General features: G+C 45.1%; 6 protein-coding genes across 6 annotated transcripts; 1 reads left to right on the top strand and 5 right to left on the bottom strand.

Moving 5' to 3' along the window:
* Positions 1 to 1,189: 1,189 nt before the first annotated feature.
* On the top strand, positions 1,190 to 3,223 carry SERLADRAFT_473676 (uncharacterized protein; the record flags this gene model as incomplete). Its single annotated transcript, XM_007321085.1, has 3 exons — positions 1,190 to 1,310; positions 1,386 to 1,477; positions 1,559 to 3,223. A coding segment is annotated over one exon (1,506 nt), but the record flags the coding sequence as incomplete, so codon positions are not given.
* Positions 3,224 to 3,988: 765 nt separating this feature from the next.
* On the bottom strand, positions 3,989 to 5,333 carry SERLADRAFT_396101 (uncharacterized protein; the record flags this gene model as incomplete). The annotated part of the gene is made up of 8 exons (XM_007321084.1): positions 3,989 to 4,266; positions 4,329 to 4,377; positions 4,440 to 4,556; positions 4,611 to 4,651; positions 4,714 to 4,786; positions 4,848 to 4,907; positions 4,969 to 5,200; positions 5,250 to 5,333. The coding sequence occupies 8 exons, from the start codon at positions 5,254 to 5,256 to the stop codon at positions 4,105 to 4,107; spliced, it is 741 nt and encodes a 246-aa protein (XP_007321146.1).
* Positions 5,334 to 5,544: 211 nt separating this feature from the next.
* SERLADRAFT_451435 (uncharacterized protein) lies at positions 5,545 to 7,066 on the bottom strand (the record flags this gene model as incomplete). The annotated part of the gene is made up of 8 exons (XM_007321083.1): positions 5,545 to 5,825; positions 5,886 to 5,934; positions 5,992 to 6,108; positions 6,163 to 6,203; positions 6,268 to 6,340; positions 6,414 to 6,467; positions 6,526 to 6,757; positions 6,824 to 7,066. The coding sequence occupies 8 exons, from the start codon at positions 6,828 to 6,830 to the stop codon at positions 5,664 to 5,666; spliced, it is 735 nt and encodes a 244-aa protein (XP_007321145.1).
* Positions 7,067 to 7,177: 111 nt separating this feature from the next.
* Positions 7,178 to 9,583, bottom strand: SERLADRAFT_473665 (uncharacterized protein; the record flags this gene model as incomplete). The annotated part of the gene is made up of 12 exons (XM_007321082.1): positions 7,178 to 7,549; positions 7,603 to 7,692; positions 7,746 to 7,762; positions 7,819 to 8,022; positions 8,076 to 8,136; positions 8,195 to 8,217; positions 8,271 to 8,317; positions 8,376 to 8,392; positions 8,445 to 8,502; positions 8,607 to 8,733; positions 8,798 to 9,109; positions 9,168 to 9,583. The coding sequence occupies 12 exons, from the start codon at positions 9,393 to 9,395 to the stop codon at positions 7,354 to 7,356; spliced, it is 1,380 nt and encodes a 459-aa protein (XP_007321144.1).
* Positions 9,584 to 18,468: 8,885 nt separating this feature from the next.
* On the bottom strand, positions 18,469 to 20,970 carry SERLADRAFT_440618 (uncharacterized protein; the record flags this gene model as incomplete). Its single annotated transcript, XM_007321081.1, has 2 exons — positions 18,469 to 19,724; positions 20,388 to 20,970. The coding sequence occupies 2 exons, from the start codon at positions 20,968 to 20,970 to the stop codon at positions 18,469 to 18,471; spliced, it is 1,839 nt and encodes a 612-aa protein (XP_007321143.1).
* Positions 20,971 to 21,969: 999 nt separating this feature from the next.
* Positions 21,970 to 24,015, bottom strand: SERLADRAFT_350774 (uncharacterized protein; the record flags this gene model as incomplete). The annotated part of the gene is made up of 12 exons (XM_007321080.1): positions 21,970 to 22,165; positions 22,219 to 22,308; positions 22,433 to 22,495; positions 22,559 to 22,647; positions 22,701 to 22,761; positions 22,815 to 22,837; positions 22,891 to 22,937; positions 22,996 to 23,012; positions 23,065 to 23,122; positions 23,227 to 23,353; positions 23,418 to 23,729; positions 23,788 to 24,015. 12 exons carry the CDS (start codon positions 24,013 to 24,015, stop codon positions 21,970 to 21,972), a joined length of 1,311 nt encoding a protein of 436 aa, XP_007321142.1.
* Positions 24,016 to 24,665: the final 650 nt, after the last annotated feature.

The raw sequence follows: 24,665 nt of genomic DNA, 5'->3' as shown, positions 1-24,665 counted from the left end.
GCGAAAAAGGCCTTGCACGTCTATGCGATTTAAAGATGAGATCAACAAGGATGAAGCTGTGAAGTAGAACAACTGACCCGCCGCAATATTAATACATCTTTGAGGGAGAGATGGGAAAAGATGTCAAAAAGGACGTCGAGAGGCACCGGAAAACAGGGCGGCGCGTCCCACGAATCAATTGTGGATGAGTCTGCCATATTTGCTCGATTCCGTTACTCTAAAAACTAAAAAGAAAGGGCGGGGCTCGAACGAGGAAAATCACCGGTAACAAAGTCAGATGAACGCACAGGAAAGAATAACAGTACAGATTTGTGGAGTGGTGATTTTACTGGTAGGAAAGGAGAAAAGAAGATATAGTGCTCGGTTCTGTGTGCAACGTGTTGAGTGGGATGTGTCCTACTGAGACAAGCGGGGGTGTAGTAATAATTATGTCCGCGATGGCTGGGAAGTGGGGAGAACGAGGGGACAGGTAGCATCAGTATATGATGAAAAACAGGAGTCTTTTAATATTTAACGGAGGGCGGTATTGAAAGCGATGGGCGAAGGCTATTTCTCTGTAAGCTTGTGCCGTCGCGGAAAAGTCAGCTCCGCGCTTGCCACGAACTGATGATAGTGATAAAGGTACCCACGGTATTTCTCCCTTTGTAGCTCCTTCGATTCCGTGTGCCTCGCTCTTCCCTTTATGTGGTCAGTGAGTGCAAGCAGTTCGTGAGACTGGAAAGTGCCCAGGGATCAGTGTGCCATGATAGTAAAATAACATAGCACCACGAGCCAGCTATACGTTCCGAATATAGCCCTATATGGGATGCGGATGACGCGCCAAAATCGGACATGCGTGCAAAAAAAACAAATGAGAGCATCAATGCATCATCCATAGAGAAAAAAACAAATGTTTTTAGGGCCGACCTCAGCGTGCTCGTCAGATGCTGGTGCCCCTGGTGCGTGGAAAGCGCCACGCTGCTGTACGGAACGATAGAGACCCTAGAAAGCCAGCGCATCGACAACGTTAAGTTTCATTATGTATGATCGATACAACCTTTCGTTGTCCTGTCACAAAAACAGAAATACGAATAATTGTAGTAATATTGGCAATATTATTTTCCCACTAAATGTGAAATATGTGACCGAGTTCTGTTTTGGAAGTCCGTGATGGTGCAGTCACAGGGCGGGACCGGCAACCTATCGTCTCAGCGCTGGTCGTAAAGCATCTTTGGCCCATCACTGCACAATATTTCCAGCACATTGACACACGGACGCGCCCTAACGGTTTCACATAGTATCTTATATCAGAACTAGGAAGAGCTAGGCTGGTCAGTTTCCATTTCCAAGCCTTATCTTATGTACAACCACATTAAACCCGAAACCAATGACTATACCTCCGGCAGCAGACAAAACAAGTGGTTATTGCATTTGCATTCTTCCCCCGAATCAGACGTGCTCTTCAACTAAGGCTAACGTGCTCGAGATTCCTCGATCTGTGTGTACCATTTCCTCAATGCGACCGGAAAAGTCTCCGGTGCCATCATGTTACACTAATCCCTGGTTTAATTTTATTCAGGGCTGCCGTACAGGCAACGTTATTCTTGTCAGCGCCGTACCTGCATTTGGGCGCTTTCAGCCCGACATTGTGCCACCGTTCAAGTTCCTCTCGGCGTCGTCTCTCATTCTATCGTATCTTTACTAGCTGTTGCCATCGCCCCCATCTTTGCTAATTAATGGACCTCGACGTTGACGAGAACTCCAGTCGAAGACCATCCCTGGTACGTGATCGCCCAGCTCGTCCTCCATTACCCCACGGCCCTCGTGTTCGGAACCGCCCCAAGCATGCTCTCGAAATCAGCAGCACTTCCTCATCTCTTGAACCGACTTCACCTCACAGTTCGACTCTTGCATCACCTTCCTTCTCTAATCCGTTCTTATCGCCTTCTCTAACTCCCACTCATCATCAAGAAGAAACCAGCTCAGACACGACAGCACTCTCTTTGTCTGCGCCCACAGTCACCATTTCCTCTCATATCGCAACTACAGCAGAGATTGGCGTTCAAGCCATTCCTATTTCACCCTCATCACCAGTGCAAGCTCCCCTTCCGCCCCGAATAGCCTCCCCAACAATCAAATATGTCCCTAAACCAGCCACCCTCGCACCACCGCCCCAGATCAATTTTGATTCGGTACCTATACCATGGAAAGGACTTCCTCTAGACGCTGCACAATGGACGTTATCACAACCCGAACTGCAGGAGATAGTATCAAGAGCCATTCGTCTTTCCGCTCAGGAATCGTTCATTCGACTTCTGTCGATAGAATCCCTTGATGAAGCCATTGTCACCGAAACTGAGCGTTTGAGCGCTTTGAAAGCAACCACCCAAGCTCAGTATCGCTTTCAAGTCCATCGTCGCACCATGCTTCTTCAGGCACTGAACTCGTTCGTGACAGCTCCACCAACTGATAACAAGGACAAGGATGGGGGAATTGGTTCACTAAGTGGTATCATCACCCAACTGTCAGATGCTACTGCTACATGTGATAGGTTGACAGTGGAGTTACTGCGGGTCGCGGATCAGCTGGCCCAGTTATCGAAGGTACAGGATAGGCATTGGGCCAGCGCCCTCAGTATCGCGCTGCGGAAACTCAACAAATCTTATGAGCGACAAGTCATGGAGACACGAAAGACGAAGGAGAAGGTTGAAGCTCTGGAGGACGAGCTCGAGGAAGCCTGGAGAGAAGCAGAGAATATTGCGCAGGAGATCGACGAGATTGAGTTTAGCGATGAGGAGGATGGCGACATTGAAGGTGACTATGGACTTGACGAGGATATCAGCACCGATATGGGTGAGGTCATTGGGGTCACTGCGAGAGTAGTTGCCCAGAAAGCGACCCTAATCCCCAACAAGCCTTCCACGCAACATCTACAGGTATCCGATAACAAGTCTGTCCGCAGTCGTCGCAGTGGTCGCGGTAGAATACTCGTTCGAAGAGACAGCCATCACAGTCGCGTATCGGCAGCTAAAACACGCAGTCGTGCTGCGTCAAACGCAAGTCTGAGGCTACCAAAAGCAGTCAGAGGAGGCGGGCCACAGTCACCGACGGACGTGGCTAAGGAGGAAGCACCCCCGATGCCAGCACTTCCAGATAGTCTACAGGGAAAGTCTTTCCTGGACATGGAAACCAAAACCTCCGCCGATACGTACGAGTTCGTACGCCCTTTGCGTAAACCTGCAAATGCTTGTATGTGTTCTATCTCTTCCGTATCTCATTCGGATCAGCCTCTCAATCATCTGGCTTCTGTAGATCCCCCGCTGAAGACCCCCCCTCTTTCCGCGGGCTTCGACCATTCCATCATACCTGCCATGTGGATGGAAGGTCGAGCGTCAAATCGGCAAGCAGAAAATCAGCGCTCCCAGTCCATGCGTCTTTTCCCATCCTTAAGACACCATCAATCACGGCGTTCAGACCCGGAATATACCACGGACACACAAAAACGGAAACGCTTCTCGTTTACCCTGTCTTCTCGTGACAGGCAAAATACACCACCGCGAGTCGGAACACCCAATACTGGATAACACCTGGCAGGATTTCTACGGGTTATCTCTCACATTTATCTGTAATTAACTTGTTTAATTGTTATAAGCACTATGTATGCCATGTATACTCGTCTTGTCTGTTAATGTCTTATTTGGTAGAACCCACATATGCGAACCTATCTGCATCTATATATACTAATGTAGTCTTCCTCCAACTTGCAATTATATTTTCACGCTGTCCATTTTGCATGCCAATCCATTTATATGTCTCATATCATTCCCCATCTGTTGTTATATGGTTCTTGGTCTTTGGGCCCCTATTCATCGCTTCTCATAACTGTAATGGATAAAAAAAGCCTTTACGGCCAACTACTTCGATGGCACCCATCCATCTTCTGTTCTTCGGGATCTTACGTTCATAAAACTTTGCGCATGACCTATCAGTGACACAGAATGACCAAAGCGAAAAAGAAATCGGGAATAGCATTGTTCCATGAGGCCACAGGTCTAATTCTGATAAGGTAGTTGTCCATAGGGGGTGTATGCGGCAAAGAAGGAAACTTGAGCCCATGCGGCTTTTTTACTCGTTTACCTCCACATTCCCCAGTGCCATCGTGCCTTTATTGTTCAGGAGAGTAAAGGATGCGCCGTCTCTACCCGCCTTTTGCGCTTCAGCCGCAACAGGTAGCGCAGCAGAGCCCAATATGCCGGCATTGCGTATGCTTTTCGCAAGTAGGGGCACCTGTCAGACGGGCGAATTAGTACAGGTCACAGGGGTTGCTGTAGGCGAATTGCGGCATTTACCTGAATCTCCACGTTAGACGAAACGTGCGATAGAGCACCTGTCACATAGCTAGCAGCGGCGATGAGATCCTTAGAGTGAGGGAAGAACAAATATCAAGTTCATCAGCTTACCCAATAAGCGTTTCCCCGAAGCGTTCCCCTGGCCGGCCTCTCAGTAAGGCAGGTCGAAATACAATGGTGTCTTTGTATCCGAGCCCCGCTAACGCTAGTTCTGTCAAACCCTTACTCCTGTGCGGCTCGGTGTAAGTGACCAGTCAAGAGAACCATCAAGGAAATTCGTACTTGGGATACAAAAATGGCGAGGACGAGTTGGCGCCTGTTGACTAAGTCACCGGGAATCAACTTAGCACTAGTATGCAGTATCATGGGATGTGGAAATGCATACTGAGAGATACACTATGCGCTGAGAATGGTTTGGGTCATTCGATTTGGCTTCTTTCACCGCATTGACAACATATCTGTCAAGGTATCCCGAACGTCAGTGAAAAAGTGCAACGCAACAAGGCTCGCAGTCCTTACTCTCTATCAATTTTTTCAAAATTAGCGGCACTTCCTGCAATAGCTCTCGTCGTGCCAAGACTAAAACAAATGCCACTCTCAGAGATGAAGACATCTATGTGGGGGGAAAACATCGACATACGTCACAAAAATAACGTCCCATTTGCCGTCCTTCAAGCCTGCTTGATTCAGCTTTTCGAAATCAAGCGTCTTCTGCTCTAGCTTTTGCTTTCCGGGAACGGACTCCAATTGATCAGCTGGGGTTACTCTGCGGCCAAACTCGCCAACACGAGTGAAGTGTGAAGAAGATAAGATCTCTTTGAGAAGATATTGTCCAACCGCACCAGTTGCGCCGAGAATGAGAGCGGATTGACCTTCTACGATGATGGGCTTTTCAAATTTGTGAACGTTAATACCACTCACCAGGCATGAGTAGAGTGGGAAGATGTAATTTCTAGTTATGGGAAACCGTGGTGGTGCTTTGCTTTTGGTGAGACCAGTCTCACTGAGATTCACGCTTATTCAAGTTCGCAGGTGGCTATGCCGCACTGGCATTCAGATAAGTTCCCATTGACGCGTCGTGGAGCAGAAGAGTACGCGTCCCTAAGCCGATTGCATTCGAAGAGGACATATGACGAAATTTGCGAGATTGCCACATGTGAAAATGGCTTTGCTTCCAAGCGATGACTAGTCGATGACTTCCGGATCTGACATGCAATGTTCTGACATACTGAATTCTACTACCCCTGCCCAGAACTTGGAATAACATTATACTACCATCCCCCAGATTACAAATTGATACGGGAAACATAGGAAGTTCAAAAATACCATCTAGAGTTATTTGTTCACGTTCATCTTCCCAAGTGCTACTGCGCCCTTATTGTCAAGAACAGTAAAAGATACACCATCTCTCCCCGCTTCCTGGGCTCCAACCGCCGTATGTAATCCAGCAGAGCCCAATATACCAGCATTGAGCATACTTTTCGCAAGTAGGGCCACCTACAAAGATGGGTGTGTTTAGTGCAAGTTGTGAGGTCGTTTGTGGAGGTAGACAAGCACCTGAATCTCCATATTCGACGAAAAATGCGACAGGGCACCTGTCACAAAACTAGTCATAACAACGGTGAAAATGTGAAGCGAGCAATTTCATTTATTTACTACTTACCCAGCAACGATCTCTCCAACTCGTGCATCTGTTCGACCTTTTAGTAAGACAGGCCGTAATACAATGGTGTCCATATATCCCAAGCCAGCCAATGCAAGCTCGGTCAAACCCTTGCTCCTACACGTTTCACATGTGAGCAATGCAACAACAGGGGATTATCAAGATTTGTACCTCGGATACAAAAATGTTGACGATGAGTTTGCGCCTGAAGCCTAAGTTGTCGACGGATCAAACTCAGCATGATGCCTTTGACATCACTTAGATTGAACCACGCACCGATAGATAGACTATGCGCTGAGAATGATTAGGGTCAGTCGACTTGGCCTCTTTGACTGCATTGACAACATATCTGTGGAAGCAATTGTTGGCGAAATTGGCATTGTAGCAATGTAATAAGATATCAGGAGAATGATGGTACTTACTCCCTGTCAACTTTTTCAAAATCAGCGCCAGCGACAGCTCTGGAAGTCCCGAGCCTAAAGGTACGTTTATCAGGGATCGATGTATGCTTATATTAGAGAAAAAGCGACCTACGTCACAAATATAACATCCCAATGTCCATCCTTCAAACCTGCCTGATCCAGCCTTTCAAAGTCAATCGTCTTCTGCTCAAGCTTCTGCCTGCCTGGAGCGGACTCCAGCTGATCAGCTGGCGTCACTTTACGGCCGAATTCTCCAACACGAGTGAAGTGTGATGAAGACAAGACCTCCTTGAGAAGACATCGTCCAGTGGAACCAGTTGCGCCAAAAATAAGAGCAGATTGACCTAGAGTTACAATGGATCTTTAGGATTAAATCCATTGAAAGTATCGCCATTACTGCACCAACTCACCAGACATATGTGTGGGGAATGGGAAGTGTTTGACAGAGTGTTTGGACAAGCTGAACAGAGCAGTACTTATACTTATATACTTTGGCTTCTGTACTTCGTCATACCGGTTCAGTGTAAACACCTAGAAGGACGGCACACATAGGGTACGCGTCCCAAAAGCCGTCGAAAGATCTCCTTATAGCCAACCTATAGTCACGGTAGACTGGCGAGAAACAAACAGTCGACAATTAGCTCACTGTGATGGTAGATCTCAGTGCATAAGGAACCAACTTATCTTCAGGTATCCAGATATAGCATTAACTAATACGTATGCATACCTGACAACGAAAAGTTTGCAATTTGACCCGTTCAAACTCGAAACCACATCTAAGTAAGATCAAATAAACGGAGAACACGCTCGATAAGGACAGTACATCAACAAAAGTTACTGTATTATAAAACATATTGATGTTATACTCGGCACTACGACCCAATTTAGTCTATTAGTTTGAGTCATCTCGAACAACCGGGCAACAAAACTTTGGCTATGTTTAATCGTCCTCATCGGGTCCTAATACATGTGTAGTGGTATCATCCCGCGGCACAGGCGCGTACCATTTTGATGGGCTCCGAGGAGAGGCCAATTCAATGTTGTTACCGGTAGTTGAGAAAGATTGGGCATTTCTTCCGGTAGTAGAGAATAGGCGGATCAACGTGAGGATGAGAGTGTACAACGCGAATGCAAGACTGATGCCATCTGGTCATGAGTGGGCAGTGTAAAATCATATAACAGGACGGACCTGAACATAATCAGAAGATAAGTGACATGATCCATGCCATTGACGTGTACATAGTCAAGTGCCTCGTCGGTAGCGGACATGAGCAAAATTCTGCAAGAAAATATGAAACAAAGCCAAAGTCGAAATCATGGTTTAGCCCTTACCCAGACGCTACGAGAAGCTACACGCAAGTCCTATATTAGACTATACTTTATAACGATATTATTTGGGACTTACGATAGGTGGGAGGTGACGGAAAGCTCTGGCAGCAGCCATCTTCCCATCATCACTTGACGAATAACCTGGAGTAGATTCTGCAAGAGTGTTATCACTTTGATCGTCTCTGTTGGACGCATCTGAATATTTCGACGGGACAAAGCAGATTTCGACTATGCGAGAAAATCCAGCGAGCATAAGCGTGCATCCAAAAGTTGTATGAACCTTAATGGGCAATTAGGCATTTCAAACGATGCAGAAAGCGATGAATACCGTACCTTCGTGGATATTTCCAGAGCTTGAGCGTGCTGCGACATTGCCCAGCCAGTCAAAATAATGCTGTGAGAATGTCATCACTTAGCGACATCCTAATACAAGTACCTTAACATATACTCACATCAAACCGGGAACCACATTGCGCTGATAAAAGACTTTAGCTGAGCGAAAGCAGCTAAGTAGGAGTGTATATCTACTTGATTATTTTGAGATAAAAATATCCCTAGTATGCCTCCCGTCCACCCTACAGCATAATCACGTTAAGTAATACTGGTTGATTGATGCGAGTGAGTATCTCGTACATACGATGCCAATGATGCTGATGTTAGACGGTCAACCAATAATTCTCTGGAATGAGGCTATATGCTCACGTATGCTGCATGTCCTTGACAGACCACGTTGATCCACGGTGTTCGGTGAAAGTGTTAACTATATGTCGATCAATAACAGTTCTTACGATCACGATTATATGCGTACCAATACCCTTTGTTGAACCAGATATCAGAAAAACCCGATCAACATTATTATGACACGACTCACCCACAAAGTGATAACCCACGAATCCCACCATTCTGGGCTGCGACCACTTCGTTTCACCCAAGCCTCGCCCACCACAAGCAAGATCGCCATGATAACACCGTAAGCAACGAACCCACTTCCCTGATTTTTTGTATCGGTTAATATCTCTGTGCCCAAGAAACGGATGATGGTTGGATTAGCGCACCATAATATAGTGAGCTAAACATTGGCCCAAGTGATCCCGACAATAACCTCTGAAGGCGATCACACCCAACAACATTTGGGTCCATCCAAGTACGGGATAGGATTTTCCTACAATGCCATGTGCGATAACAGCGTAAGGTCGTATGGTGCGCTCATGTATGTGTAGCTTAAGATAGATCCCAAGCAGTAGTTGAGCAAATATTGGGATGAACAGGACATTTGCGAAGACACCGTGTGCGGAAGGCAGGAATTGACGCCCTTTATGAGAGTGACCCAACACTATGCCTGCTATTGTCAGTGCAAAGCCGGCACTCTGAACAAAAACAAGAACTCAGTCCAGAGAGATTATAATTATTGGATATCGCATATACCTGGAGGGGAACGTGCCAGCGACTTCGTGTGATTCCGAGAACCATTCCAACAGGAAATAAAATGCCCCAGACAAGTGCTTGCAGGCCCATGTGGATCCATAAGATGGTATCGACTGGAGCTGTAGCCTCTTCTTCGCTTAGTTCATCATGATGTTCGTGAGCGGATACGACCACGGCGGTGAGGACGAGTGCCGACAAAAATGTGGGTAACGTAGAGAGTTTAGGCATGGTTGTAAACCCTCAAGATATTGGGACCTACCAGGGAAGGCACAGGCGCAGGTTGAAAGTCTTGATGTACGGACGTGGGAAATCTCCTGTCCCGATGTCCCCGCCCGCGTGTCATCCTCACTAACGTATACTTAGTAAGTCTCACTGGCAGTGCCAGTGGCATCAGAAAAATGTAAAATACTGTCGTTAACCGTCAGTTCGGATGGGGGCTATTCAGACATCACAAAAGTAACACATTGTCACAGAGAGGTCACAGAAGCCGTGTTAGAATCCCGCTCGGCACTATCAAGAGCAGAAAATTCGCTTGTCCCTAGATAGTAGTAGGAATTGTAGTAAAATTTTTTAGTAGGATATATCATTTTTTTATCACGCAAAATCTGAGAAAAGCACATATATTGATAGAGAATTATATACAAATTTACAACCACATGTAGCCACGACAAGCACTGGGACTGTAATAAATCATACCAAGCTTGTCATTTGGACCTGGTAGTGTAAGAACTCAGGGTGGGCGCATGGGAGGATATGTACAAGGAGGGGTATTGCTGAGTAAAAAAGGAGAGGAGCTGGGGGTCATATACATGCAAGGACACCACATATTGCGCAGAGGGGAAAGCGGGAGAGTGGGGTGAAAAAAGGGCAGAAGAAGAGCTGGACCCACTTGCAGGGGAAAATGAGTTTGGGGCATAATGGCCAAATAATCCAGCAAAGTGAGACTGGCCTGCCAGCTCCTCATCCTCATCCAGGTATGCCTTGATCCTAGTGAGGAGCTCCTTGACTGTCCAAGTGGTGACAGTTGCAGGGCCCCAGCAACTGTGATGAGGTCGTTCTTTTGTTTGTAGGATGGCAGGGGCTTCTCAAGGTTCTTCAACACTGTGTTCTTGTGAATGCAGGCAGTATGGACAGCCTCATCTACAATTTTCTGAGCATCCTTTTCTGCCCTCTCCTTTGCCTTTCTGCTGTGCTTGGCCTCTTCCCAGTCAAAGTGCGACTTTATAGCTGGGTGAGTAACAAACCAAGTCTTTATCTTTCCTGTCCCCCACTTCTTATTCTTCTTAGTCAAAACCCTCAGCTGCTTGCATGTTTCCTCAACCACATGGGAGATGATAGTGCAATGGGCATTTGCAGTGTGTAACGACCAAGAGTTTGTTACTCTGGCACACAACTCAGACAAAGTTATAAATGTAGTGAGGGGAGTGGTTACCCTTAGGATAGGACCGAGTTAATTGTGGGTGAACAACAGGAGGACTCGCTGAGGAGTCTCCTTGATCTATTGGGGTATATATACTGATAAAATTGGATAATGACCAGACCAGGGATTGAACCTGGAACCTTCTGGATACATGCCAGCTGCTCTACCAATTGAGCTATATGGCCAAGGTTATACAATGTAGGATCTTAAACATGACATGCAACCACGGACGTCTTACACAGAATAGCTGCTGCATACTGGGCTGGCTTACAAATCAGAGGTATTATCCTATGGAGTATTGGTATGTCAGAGTATATTCTAACATATACTACTACAGGTTGTTTGTACATATATACTATACAGTTGATGAAGGCAGTGGTTGATGATGTCATGGGGCACAGCCCATGTGACCAGCTCCACTGCGTGAGATACTTGTATCTAAAAATAAGAAAAAGGCAGCGCAGCGCAAGAAGTGGAGTTTGAACAATAATGGAAAGTGCCACATAACACAGGGTGTGAAAACTACAAAAGAAAGTTGAAGAGGAGAATGAAATTTAAAGGTCCAAAAATTGTGTTATTGTAACACAGTGTTTCTTTCTGCCTGCATCTGGCCTAGATGCTCCTCCAGCTTCTGGCATGTAGCCAGAAACTGTGTGTTACAATACTCAATTTTCAGACTCTTGACTTTCGATCTCCAATTTAATCTTCTTTCTCATTTTTCACACACTTGTGCCATGCAACATTTTCCTTTTGTTCAAACTTTCACTTTCTCGCGCTGCACTGCCCTTCTATTTTTAGATACAACTCTCTCATGTGATGGAGCTTGTCACACAGGCTGTGCCCTATGACAGTATCAGCCACTGCTTTTACCAACTGTATAGTACATATGTGCAAATAGCCTGTAATTGTATAAACAACTCAATAAATCAAGGGGACTCCTCAGTGAGTCCTCCTGTTGTTTACCCACAACTAACTCAGTCCTATCTTAAGGGGTTTATCCACTCCTACTTCCCTCACACTTGCTTGTCTGAATTGTGCACTAGAGTATCAAAACTTTGGTTGTTACACTGTGCCTGGTCTTGTTCAATGAGGTTGAGCTGTGTTTGGGTTGAAACAAGATCGGTAAGAAGTTCTGGGCGAGTTCTTTTTTGATCTTGTTCAACACTAACAGTTTGCCAATCTGGACCAAGTTGATAGATTCAACCAAATTTGCTTGGGAGGTCAAGGCCATGGATGCAGGAAAGTGGGGAGGGGGAGTATTGGTGGTCAGTACCAGGGCCGGAGATGGACAGGGAGATGGAATAGCTCTGAAGGGAGCTTGGAGGAACCAAGGGAGGGACAGGGGAAGAGGGAGCCATCTGCATTGTCTTTTTCTTTGTCTTTTTCATCCTCCTCTTCAGCCTCATCCTTGCCCTCAACTTCACTAACTCTACCCACCAACTTGGCCATCTCACTGCTGCTGTTGGAGGAGGAACAATAGGACTCAGTGTCATGCATCAAAAATGACTGGTAGCATGGACAGATGTCAATAATAAAGCAAATATTGAAAAGACTTGCCTTTGCGCCACACAGGCACAGTGCCACATGGAATAGTAATTAAAATTGCCTTTTTTGAACTTGTGGCTGATCAGCACTACTCTATTAGGCAATCAAGTTGCACTAACCTTTGTTTTTTGTTCAATACTTTTGGCATTTTGGCATTTTGGCAAATTTTTGCGTTGCCACTGGCTACACATTGTGTCCTTGCTTATGTTATTTCCCCCTACCCTTTTTCCTTTACTTAGCCCCACCATATACCCTCCTTTTTATTCTCACCTGACAGTTGTTTCTGGCTACCTATTCTAGTCCACTGCTTTGTCACCTCCACCCTCCTCCTACTTGTCTTTCTTGCTCGTCCACCATACCTGATGTCACCACTTTCCATCTGCTTCTGTTGCCAATCCGTTGACTACCACATGCCACTTTTAATATCAGCAAAGCCCCGGCAGCCAGTCCAAATTGGGCAACAGGTCCAATTTCATGATGTTGATCTGCCATCTTCCACTATTAAATCATTGGTCACTTGTCTTGCCTGGTTAGAGTGTGGGTGGGTAGTTTTTGAGCTGGAGAAGGTTCATTTCCTTGCATTGCCAATGTACATCACTGTCCCATTCACTTGGGTACATCTATCCTTTGTCTATCATCTTTGCTATAGCTACACTTACCATATGCTGCCTGGGACTCACTTGTTTGGACCGGTGGCTCCAGTTCCTTTTTTTCAGCAGAACATTCATTTTCAGTGCAATTATTTTTGATTTTTGAATCATTTTTATGGACACATATTTTTTAGAATGCCTGACTAACAATAAAAGAACTGTGTTGCTACTGATATTTTTTCGCCTTGCCCTTTTTTCACTGCATCTTCCCATGACATCATGATTTTCTTGCTCTTTTTCTGCTATTGGACTTTGTTTTATGGCTGTACAAACCTGTGATATTATTTACACAATATTTGTTGTTCTATCTCTTTCTTTTCCTTATTCTGACAATCTTATCCTGTACTACCTATGCAGGATTTGTCAGTGTACATTCCTTCCTTCATGTTCTTTCTCATTCTCTTTGCACAGCTATAGTATACTGTGCATAGTCTACCTTTTTTTTACTATATAAACCCCTGTATTTTACCTTGTAAAAACAGGAAATCATAATCCAGACTTTTTCTCTAATCTCAAGTCCACTTCTTACTGCTACTTGTGATCTAGTGTGGTCACAATACATACTTCCCACTGTTAATTGCAGTTATTGTCACTCATCACTTTCAAAAATCATTGTCATCCCTTTCAATTAGAGTCCTTCTGAGCACTACAGTCTGTGCATCAGGAGCCTGCTATCACTGGGAACCTTGTCATCTTGTCGTTCTCAAACCTATCTTGTGCTACGATTAGCAAGGTAGTGCTTGTCTATACTCTTAAAAAAAAAAACCCTATCTTCTATATTCCAACTAGCCCTCCTCCTCAAAACCCACACCCATACATCTCTGGGTTTCTCTTTGAAGGATTGCTATACATACCACCCCACAAACAACCAGAGCACCCACTGTTCTAGGAGGCAAAGCCCATAAACAAGTTCCGTGGAATCTGAGAGGATTGTGCGTTAGTTTGTTTTGTGTGTGATTTTCTGACTACAGTCCTCATCATCAACATCGGATGTCAGAACGGTGACCTTCAGAAAAGCGGAGTTCAGAGTGCAGAGATGGTGTGGGGAGTGGAATGGAGTATGAAGTTGGGGATTGAATTAGCTTGTGTGCTAGGCCCTTCCGTGGACCTTGGTCCCTAACTTGTCAGAGTAAACAGATGAGAGTAGAGGATGAAAGGTGGAGTAGAGTAAAGGTCCTTTGGAGAAGGGCTGGAAAACTTAGAAAAAGACTCAAATAAAGATGAGGGAAACTAGTTAATATCCAAACTGCAGGAACAGAGTACAGGAGTTACATCTTATATACTATTGGAGGACTGGGAGTGAGTAAGGAGTAACCCATACTGTAGGTATGGAGTTCCATGCAGACAACTATCTAGTGAGGGGAAATTGTAGGTGGGAGGAGTATACCATAAGGTCTAAACTACAGAGCCCATGGGGAATATGAAAACACGTGGAGGAAATGTATGGTGGACTAGAAGTCCAGTGCAGTAGTAGCAGAGCAAACATCTGGAGTACCATGTGGAGGTGGGGTACAGGGTTATGCCAAACAGCAGAACACAAGGAGCATAATCCTGAGAGTACCAAAGATTTGGGAGTTTGGGCTTGAGAATTTGTCCTCTTCAGAATTCCGGAGCTATGCCTTCTGGCATGGATATCACACCAGGGAGGTGTGCAGAGGAGGAGATTATGTGGCTCAGGGCAAAGTTATTGTCAGTGAACGTGTTTTGGTTGAAAGGGTAAATCCCTGTCTGCTTAAAGGCTGTGCAAATTAGTTCTGGAGTAATAACAGCATGAACTGTTATGTACTCATGTATAACATTATACCTGTCAATAATGATTACATCAAGAGCAAGTTGGCTGATGTGAGTGGCCCACTTCCTTTGAACTGGCAAGCAGACATTTTTTTGCATGGCAGGCTATTCATGCAAGCTATGGGTGTTAAGGGTCAGTACAATTAGTTTGTTGTTGACATAGTGAGAGCTGGCTTCAGGAATAAATATGTCACTGAACCATTTCTTGCATTCATGGTCTGTCCAGCCATTTGGGGTACATGAAATGCTGAAAAACAAAACGGAAAAGAGAGAAAATTAGCAAAATAAAACTAGTATAAAGTAAATAGTGTACCTCCCAATGCCTTCAAGGCCTTGTATATCAGGAAATAGCCTATCTTTCAGAATAAAAGAGGGCTTCATACAAAGACAGCAGCTGAGATACACTCAATTACAGTGTAAGCTTAAGGTTGTTGCTTAAAATTCAATAGGCATCCTTCTTTGTCCTGTTAGAGTAAAATTTACTCCAGTTATTTTTCTGGCCGCTGTTAATGATGGAGACTGTTGCTAGAAATCCACACACAAAAACAAACTAACCAACAATTCTCCCAGATTCCACGGAACTTGTGTATAGGCTTTGCCTCCTAGAACGGTGGGTGATCTGGTTGTTTGTGGGGTGGTATGTGTAATAATCCTTCAAAGAGAAACCCAGAGATGTGTGGGTGTGGACTTGGAGGAGGAGGGATAGATAGAATTTGGAGTTTAGGGGCTTTGTACTAAAACAATGAAAGTAACAAGATTCCCAGTGCCAGTGATAGCAGGCTCCTAAAGTGCAGACTGTAGTGCTCAGAAGAACTCTAATTGAAAGGGATAACAGTGGCTTCTGTAGATGGCAAGTGACAATGACAGCAGTTAATAGCAATGGCAGTAAAAGTGTTGTGACCACACTGGATCACAAACAGCAGTAGACAGTGGACTTGAGATTAGAGGACAAGTCTGGATTGAATTTTATTTATTTATTACCAGGTAGAATACAGGGATTTATATAGCAAAAAAAAGAAAGGCTATGCACACTATAGCTGTGCAAATAGAATGAGAAGGAACATGAAGAAAGGAATATATGCTGACAAATCCTGTATAGGTAGTACAGGATAAAATTGTCAAAATCAGAAAAAGAAAGCAATAGAACAATGAATGCTGTGTAATGTCACAGGTTTGTACAGCCATAAAATAAAGTCCAATAAGAAAAGAGGGACAAAGTCATGATGTTATAAATATATGCAATAAAAAAAAGACAATGCAAAAATATTATTAGTATTAACACAGTTCCCTTCTTATCAGTCAGGCATTTTAAAGAAAATATGTGTCCATAGAAATAATTCAAAAATCAAGAATAATTGCACTACAAATGAATGTCCTGCTAAAAAAAAAGGAACTGGAGCCACTGGTCCACCACCTAGTCCAAATCTGATGGTTCTATGGCCTTACCAATAATCTGGTTGTATTGGACCACCTGGTCAAATGAGGGAGAGAAAGGAGTACAAGTCAAATATCAAGGGCTCACATGACCATCACGCCAGGTTGATATCTGTTTGAACCACTCTTTTTTCCCCCTCAGTTGTGTTACAATGTTTTATTTGTCTTATATTATGATACATATTAATGGTCTTTTATATCCAGTTTTCATCTTGTCTAGTTTTAACACAAGATATGTGAGACTATGAGAAGACTAATAGAGAATGTTTCTCAGTCTTATAATTAAGAGACTGAGGTTTGTGTAATGTTAAATGCTATGAGTTTTGGAATAAGCATGGGAATGATTCAAGCTTATGTAATGTAATAGAAAAGGGCCAATCAGAGAAAAAAGAATAATGTGTAACTGATGAAGAAAAATAAATGGTAGAATTGTGACAACACCAACAAGATTCTATCTTGGGGCACTGGAGGACAACCATTGAAGGCTATAACTCAAAGGAATGGTGGTACAACCAATCAAAGGAGGGTGCCTTCACTAATGTTAGTATACACTAGGAGAAGGCTTGCTGAGTCCTTCCCCATGTATTGCTCAGGTGTATATACTACAATACATGAGGTACTATACAGTTGTAAATAAAGCTCAGAGTCTGATGTCCAGCATGTGACCAGTCACATGGTGAGTCTAGACACTCACGCGTGTGTGACTGCTCTGGATGTGATAAGTCTCTATCTAAAGGTTTGGGTGGGGTCTGGAGAACATGATCCGAGAAGCCGAGGTCAGAGTGAGTGGCTACTCAGAGCAGGTTCTATCCAGACCTGGGAGTATCTAAGGTGGAAAGAGTCCATCCTAGACACGATAAAGACAAAGAAAAGGAAGAGGGTGGGTGGGTCAAAAGCTGAGAAAGAGCAGTCAATGAGAGAGATTGTTAGTTTTGGTGATTCTGCACCTTTGTGCTACCTATATATTTTTATTCCTTTCTCTATCTATTCTTCTATCATTCACTATTGATTGTGTTCTCTATTATTTCGCCTTTGTGGCTGCTTTGTTTACCTTTGTTTACAAAACTTCGGACAGTATTGCAGAGTCCAATGCTTCCTATTCTCTAGTTACTCACATTGGACTCTAGTTCCAGTCCCTGATTGCTCTCAGCAAGTGGCTAGACACTTCCTTCAAGCTTTGTTCTTAATAGAGATGTCATCAAAGGAGGACAAGAGACTGCCAGAGCATTCCGTGGCGGGAGCTTGTTCTTAAGACCCAGTCTCGGCATGAGTCCTGGCTCCTGTGAGATTGTTTCTCACTCCCAGAGCCTTCAACTCACGCATGTGCAACTGCTCTGGATGTGATGAGTCTCTATCTAAAGGTTTGGGTGGGGTCTGGAGAACATGATCTGAGAAGCCGAGGCTACAAGTGCAATACAGAGGAAGGGGCTACAAACGGTAATAAATGACGAGGAATCAGGGGGGGATGGGGAAAAGGAGAAAGGAAATAATCTTGGAAAAGGATAATGATGTAACGGAGAACAGAATTTTGCTGAGAGTTATGGGAGGAGCCAGATGAAAAGGCTCCAACAACACCCAAATTGTCTGAACTTAAGATAAAATGGCAGTCTGAATGGCCTGGATGAATAATGGCTAGGAGCGCAAGTTCAATAGCGACAATCTCAGCCCAACCAATATCACGACCATCAGATTTTCAGCCAAGCAGGAGTTGCCAAGCGAGAAAGCAGTTTTGGAAAACAAAATATATACCCCACAAAGTGGAAGCATTGACAAAGATAATGGAAGGAGAAGGGGCAGGTGGCAGAGATAGGTGCATTTCGCACCAGGGAAGGGAAAATTGTGAAGATCACCAAGAAATCTTGACAAGAACATCAGAAGGGATGCAAAGGCGAGAAAGACAATGTGTGGAGGGTGGAAATTGTGCAGCAAAGCGGAAAAAGTGCAAAGATGTATGCGGCCAGCTACAAGGACCATAGCACAGTGGTTCAAAGTCCCGACAAGGACTTGGCAATCAGACTTTGAAACTGATTGACCAGGAGTCCAGGCAGCAGGACGGAGGAGATATTTTAATTTTTTGTTGTCTGGAATTGAAACGGAATGAGTAACAAGGTTCCATGAGAAACCGATATAAGGAAAAGAGGAGTTGAAGTCTATGAACTTTTCAGGTGACCATGGCCACCCAAGCTGATCAGCAATTGACCAGATAAGAGAAGCGTCATAAAGAAAACCAGAGGCAGTGGCATAGAAAAAAACAAAATCATCTGCCCACTTGACAATGTCACAGATTTGGTGGTGATGAAAAATTACAATGATTGCATCAGCAGCCCTGCCAAAAATACCAGAAGAGCTTGCACAGCCAAAACAGGCGGCATTATCAATGTATACCTTGCTGTCCCAAACAATTGTAGCATGTAGGTAATCTTCCGGAGCAATGGGCATACGTCTATGTGCAGCGTCAACATCAAAAACCACAGCTTGGGTTGAAAGTAACTCCAAGAGGAGAGGAGCAAAAATGGCCAAAGGCACGAGAGAAAAGATTGATATTGAGAGGGGGAGAATAATGCCCACATTCGAGCTCCTTTGCAATATTTTGTTGAACAAAATTGGAATTCTGGATGGAAGAGTTATGATTCAGTGGCAAAAACATGGAAGCAATAGTGGAGGAAACTCCAAGACAAAAACCGTCTCGGATACCCGTTGGAACATCGGGGAATAAATGAAGGGCATCTGCATCACACCACATATGGTCCCACTGCTGCCAGAGCAGAGGGGTGACAATGGGGAAAAAGTAGTTACGCAGGGTGGGATTGCCCATTGTGTTCGCCGGACCCGCAGCAAGTGCACTGGTGAGCATACTTGCAAGGGGCGGCTTTGCAGCCTCTTGCCCCGTTCCAGGCAAAGCAAATTGAGACGTTGCCAGGGCCCGTCCACTTTCCTTTGTTATCCTTTGTAAGGAAAGCAGTGGAAGTGACTGTGCAGTCACGTGGTTTGTGGGCGTCAGAGCCACAGAACCAGCAGAGGTATGAGAGGAAGTCTGGATGGGCGGGGCCAAATGAGGGGCAGCAGGGGTTGTAGAGGAAGTGGAGCCTGAAGCTTCACTTGTCCAAAAGGACAATGACTGCAAGTTTTTGACATAGGACTGCATGGCCGAAATTTGAGAAATGTGATGCTGCTCGAGAATCTCATCCCAAACAGCCTGGTGGAAGGCAGCGGGCGAGAAAGTAGCCAAACAGCGGATGTAGGCCAAACAAATGCGGATGTCATATAGGACATAAAGAGGGAAATGCACCTGGAGGTCACTACGGTTGAAGAGTATTTCATAGTGACTGTACCACAGGTTTGCAATTTTGTGTCGATGTGGAGAGTTCAAGTATTGATCAATAAGCTTGATGAAGCAAGTGGCAGCTTCACGGAGGTCACTGTAAGTGATATTCCGTTTGCCAGAGGGATCAAGCTCAGCTTCTTTCAGCTTAATGCGGCCATCAGTGAAGGAGACAGTCTTGCTGTAAGAGGGATTGACACAAAGGGCAGCACGGGAGCGCTCATTGGTGAGTAAATGGATAGCGAAGTACTTAGTCCACCCGGCACGCATGATCTTTATGAACGCGTCAGGGTGGGCACTGTCTGACCAGGAAAGCTGTTTAAGGCAAGCGGGGTCAGGCAATAAATGAACCCGGGGAGGCGTGGAGGCATTGGCCACAGATCTGGAGGCAAGTTCTGGTCAGGGATAGGTCAGTACTCCAGAAGAGCAGATAGTGTATGGAAATGCGTGAAGGAGTGCATGTAGGCGCACATGATAGCGCGTGTAGGTGCAAATGGAAGGCGCTTAAGCAGACACTGGAATGTGCTTAGGCATATGCATGAGCACGGGCAAGCCACAACAGGGGAAAGCGCATGTATGTGCATAGAGGAGTGCATGTATGCAGATGGAGGAGCACATGTATGCACATAGAGGAGCGCAAATAAGGCACAATAGGTGCTAGATGCACAGGCGAGCGCATGGAGGCACAACGCAAGATAGGGAAGGTATAAAGGGGGGGGAACAATGTACCTGCCAGGGAGAATGGTTCTAGGGGTGTCGGAGGAGGTGTTACGCTTGGAATGTACAAGCCTGGTAAAAAGGGGTTTCTAGTGACGAAGCGGTTTCTGATAAGCCCGTGGTTCACAAGTTTGAGACGTATTCTGATGATGAGGATTTACTGATGAATACCAAGTTGCACTGTTGAAGCGTACAATCATATTGAAGATGTAACTACAATACAGGTGTATATATATACTGTCTACTTTAGGGCAGGTATTTGTGTTGAACAAACAATAACAGGTGAGACCATAATAAGTAACAAGTGTGGGAAGTATGAAGGAGTAGCGGTAGGTAGTTACTCTGAAAAGAAATAGAGTCCATAGGGAACATAGTTCGTAACAGGAGGCAGTTTGGCTCAAAGGGCAGTGGCAGCGGTGTTGGCAGCGACAGCGAGCAAATCGTCTTTGGTGTAGAAACCATGAGGGGCAGCAGAGGTGGGGACATGCGGGGAGGAAGGAGAGGAAGGGGAGTTGGACAGAGGCAAGGAGGGTCGTTGGGGCGATGACATTTTTTCTTTCCTCTTGCAGGAAGGACCCGGATGAGGGTGGAAGTGAGAACGGTAGTGGCATGGGAGGCGAACAGGGGAGCGATGCAGTTGCACTTGAAAGGAGGGCGAGGGAAGGGGCCGGATGGAAGGGCAGAGAGGTTGGGATCAGGAGTGGTAGGCTGGCAAGCACGTCGCTCACCAGTAGGCGGGGAAGTTGAAGGCCTCGAAGGAGGAGGACAGGGGATGGTGGACGAGAGGGCGGCATTGATTTCGTCCAAAGGGAATGGAAGGCCAGGCTGAGAGCTGAGAGTGCATGAGGATTCTGGGATGGGATCCAAGGTGTGTGGAACAGTGGATGCCATGTTCTTCAAGGCCCTGCGGGGTTGGGAGGACATGGCCAGGGTCAAAAGCTGAGGAAGAGCAGTCGATGAGAGAGACGTCGTCAAACGAGGACAAGAGACTGCCAGAGCATTCCGTGGCGGGGAGCTCGTTCTTAAGACTCAGTCTCGGCATGAGTCCCAGCTCCTGTGAGATTGTTCCTCACTCCCAGAGCCTTCAACTGGTCAGGTAATGTGTCACATGACTGGTCATGTGACTATGAACAGTCCGAAAAGTAAAGTAAATGGTCATGAGACTTGGAAAATGAAAGTAAAAGTACAGAAAAGTGAAGTGTAAGTAGGTGCTGGTATGTCAATTGCAACAAGAATGTTATTATGCTATGAATAAAATATGCCAACAAGATAAGATCTGTCTCATCAGCTCACTAGATAGAGGCCAAAGGGGTTCCACTATAGGGGTGGAAGAAAAGGACATGAGTGTCATGCCGACTGCACATATAGCGTGATGCAATCACTTCTGAGCCAGTCCAAAGAATGGTGATTGCGTGTCTGTAGGTTTTTTCACACAACTAGACTGGTATAAAGTTCATTTGTTTAAACTCAATTTTTGGCTTCTGTATTCAGTCATGCTGGTTCAATGTAAACGCCTAGAAGGACGGCACACATAGGGTACGCGTCCCAAAAGCTGTCACAAGATCCCCTTATAGCCAGCCTATAGTCGTGGTGGACTGGGGAGAAACAAGAAGTCGAGAATGAGCTCATTGTGGCGGTAGATCTCAGTGCATAAGGAACTAACTTACCTTCAGGTATCCAAATATAGCACTAACCAATGCATTTACATACCTGACAACGAAAAAGTTGCAAGCCAACCCACTCAAACTTGAAACCGCATCTAAGTAACATCAAATAAACGGAAAACATGCTCGAAGAGAGTAGTACATCAACAAAAATTACAGTATTATCAAACAAATCGATTTTATACGCGAGACTACGACCCAATTTAGCCCATTAATTCAAGTAATCTCGAACAACTGGGCAACAAAACTTAGGCTATGTTCAATCGTCCTCATCGGGTCCTAAGATATGTGTAGCAACATCATCTCTGGGTACTGGCGCGTACCATTTTGATAGGCTCCGTGGTGAGGCCAGTTCAATGTTGTTACCGGTAGTTGAGAAAGATTGGGCATTTCTTCCGGTAGTAGAGAATAGGCGGATCAACGTGAGGATGAGAGTGTACAACGCGAATGCAAGACTGATGCCATCTAGTCATGAGTGGGCAGTGTAAAATCATATAACAGGACGGACCTGAACATAATCAGAAGATAAGTGACATGATCCATGCCATTGTCGTGTACATAGTCAAGTTCCTCGTCGGTAGCGGACATGAACAAAATTCTGCAAAAATATGTTATGCAAAGCTAAAGCCGAGATCATGATTGAGCCCTTACCCAGATGCTATGAGAAGCTACACACATAAAAGAAAAGTCCCATATTTGAATACTGTTTATAACGATATCACTTTGGACTCACGAAAGGTGGGAGGTGACGGAAGGCTCTAGCAGCAGCCATCTTCCCATCATCACTTGGCGAGTAAACTGGAGTAGACTCTGCAAGAGTGTGTTCACTTTGATCGTCTCTGTTGGACACATCTGAAGGTTTCGATGGGACAAAGCAGATTTCGACTATGCGAGAAAACCCAGCGAGCATAAGCGTGTATCCAAAAGTTGTATGAACCTTAACGGCTAATTAGGCATTTCAAACGATGCAGAAAGTGATGGAGGCCGTACCTTCGTGGATATTTCCAGAGCTTGAGCGTGCTGCGACATTGCCCAGCCAGTCAAAATAATGCTGTGAGAATATGATCGCGACATCCTAATACAAATACTTTAACATATACTCACATCAAACCGGGAACCACATTGCGCTGATAAAAGACTTTAGCAAAGCGAAAGCAGCTAAGTAGGAGTGTATATCTACTTGATTATTTTGAGATACAAATATCCCTAGTATGCCTCCCGTCCACCCTACAGCATAATCACGTTAAGTAATACTGGTTGATTGATGCGAGTGAGTATCTCGTACATACGATGCCAATGATGCTGATGTTAGACGGTCAACCAATAATTCTCTGGAATGAGGCTATATGCTCACGTATGCTGCATGTCCTTGACAGACCACGTTGATCCACGGTGTTCGGTGAAAGTGTTAACTATATGTCGATCAATAACAGTTCTTACGATCACGATTATATGCGTACCAATACCCTTTGTTGAACCAGATATCAGAAAAACCCGATCAACATTATTATGACACGACTCACCCACAAAGTGATAACCCACGAATCCCACCATTCTGGGCTGCGACCACTTCGTTTCACCCAAGCCTCGCCCACCACAAGCAAGATCGCCATGATAACACCGTAAGCAACGAACCCACTTCCCTGATTTTTTGTATCGGTTAATATCTCTGTGCCCAAGAAACGGATGATGGTTGGATTAGCGCACCATAATATAGTGAGCTAAACATTGGCCCAAGTGATCCCGACAATAACCTCTGAAGGCGATCACACCCAACAACATTTGGGTCCATCCAAGTACGGGATAGGATTTTCCTACAATGCCATGTGCGATAACAGCGTAAGGTCGTATGGTGCGCTCATGTATGTGTAGCTTAAGATAGATCCCAAGCAGTAGTTGAGCAAATATTGGGATGAACAGGACATTTGCGAAGACACCGTGTGCGGAAGGCAGGAATTGACGCCCTTTATGAGAGTGACCCAACACTATGCCTGCTATTGTCAGTGCAAAGCCGGCACTCTGAACAAAAACAAGAACTCAGTCCAGAGAGATTATAATTATTGGATATCGCATATACCTGGAGGGGAACGTGCCAGCGACTTCGTGTGATTCCGAGAACCATTCCAACAGGAAATAAAATGCCCCAGACAAGTGCTTGCAGGCCCATGTGGATCCATAAGATGGTATCGACTGGAGCTGTAGCCTCTTCTTCGCTTAGTTCATCATGATGTTCGTGAGCGGATACGACCACGGCGGTGAGGACGAGTGCCGACAAAAATGTGGGTAACGTAGATAGTTTAGGCATGGTCGTTAAACCCTCAAGATACTTGGACGTCGCCCCTACGAGCGAAGGCACAGGTCGGAAGTCTTGATGTGATGTGCGGACGTGGGAAATGTCGTGCCCCGGTGCCTCCGCCCACATGTCATCCTCACTGGTAGTAACGAAAGCACTACTTAAGTATACGTACTAACTAAAAGTCAGCCCTCTCAGTAGCGTAATGATCACAGAAACCAGCTCAGCCTTGAATCTTGAAGCTCGAGGCCTTGAGGAACGATTGAGTTCACGAATGTCACAAATTAAGTAGAAAACCAGTCAGGGGTGTCTGATCTTGTCTGGCTTCGCCGCTGCCAAGTCATCACTCTAAAATTTTGAATCAATCATTGTATTGCTATCTTATGTTCGTACTACAAGCAGCTAGTAGGTATTTGAAGCTAACAATTCGAGCCTGTGAAAGGCAATTACCACAACACATGTCAATGCCAACACTTGTCCAACGTCAGAAACTCTTGGTACCATATCATGTACAACACCTGATTATCCGACTAGACCTGGGGAAAAAAAGCAAGCAGATATGATACGAAGTTGCGATGAGCGAGAGGACAAGTAATGTGACTATCTTCGGCAAAAAAACCCGCCTTATGAACAATAAGTTACGGAATTGTCGTATACGAGAA

The sequence above is a fragment of the Serpula lacrymans genome (genome assembly GCF_000218685.1).
Source record: "Serpula lacrymans var. lacrymans S7.9 unplaced genomic scaffold SERLAscaffold_10, whole genome shotgun sequence".
Taxonomy (NCBI): domain Eukaryota; kingdom Fungi; phylum Basidiomycota; class Agaricomycetes; order Boletales; family Serpulaceae; genus Serpula; species Serpula lacrymans.
This window is presented reverse-complemented; position numbering and strand designations above follow the sequence as displayed.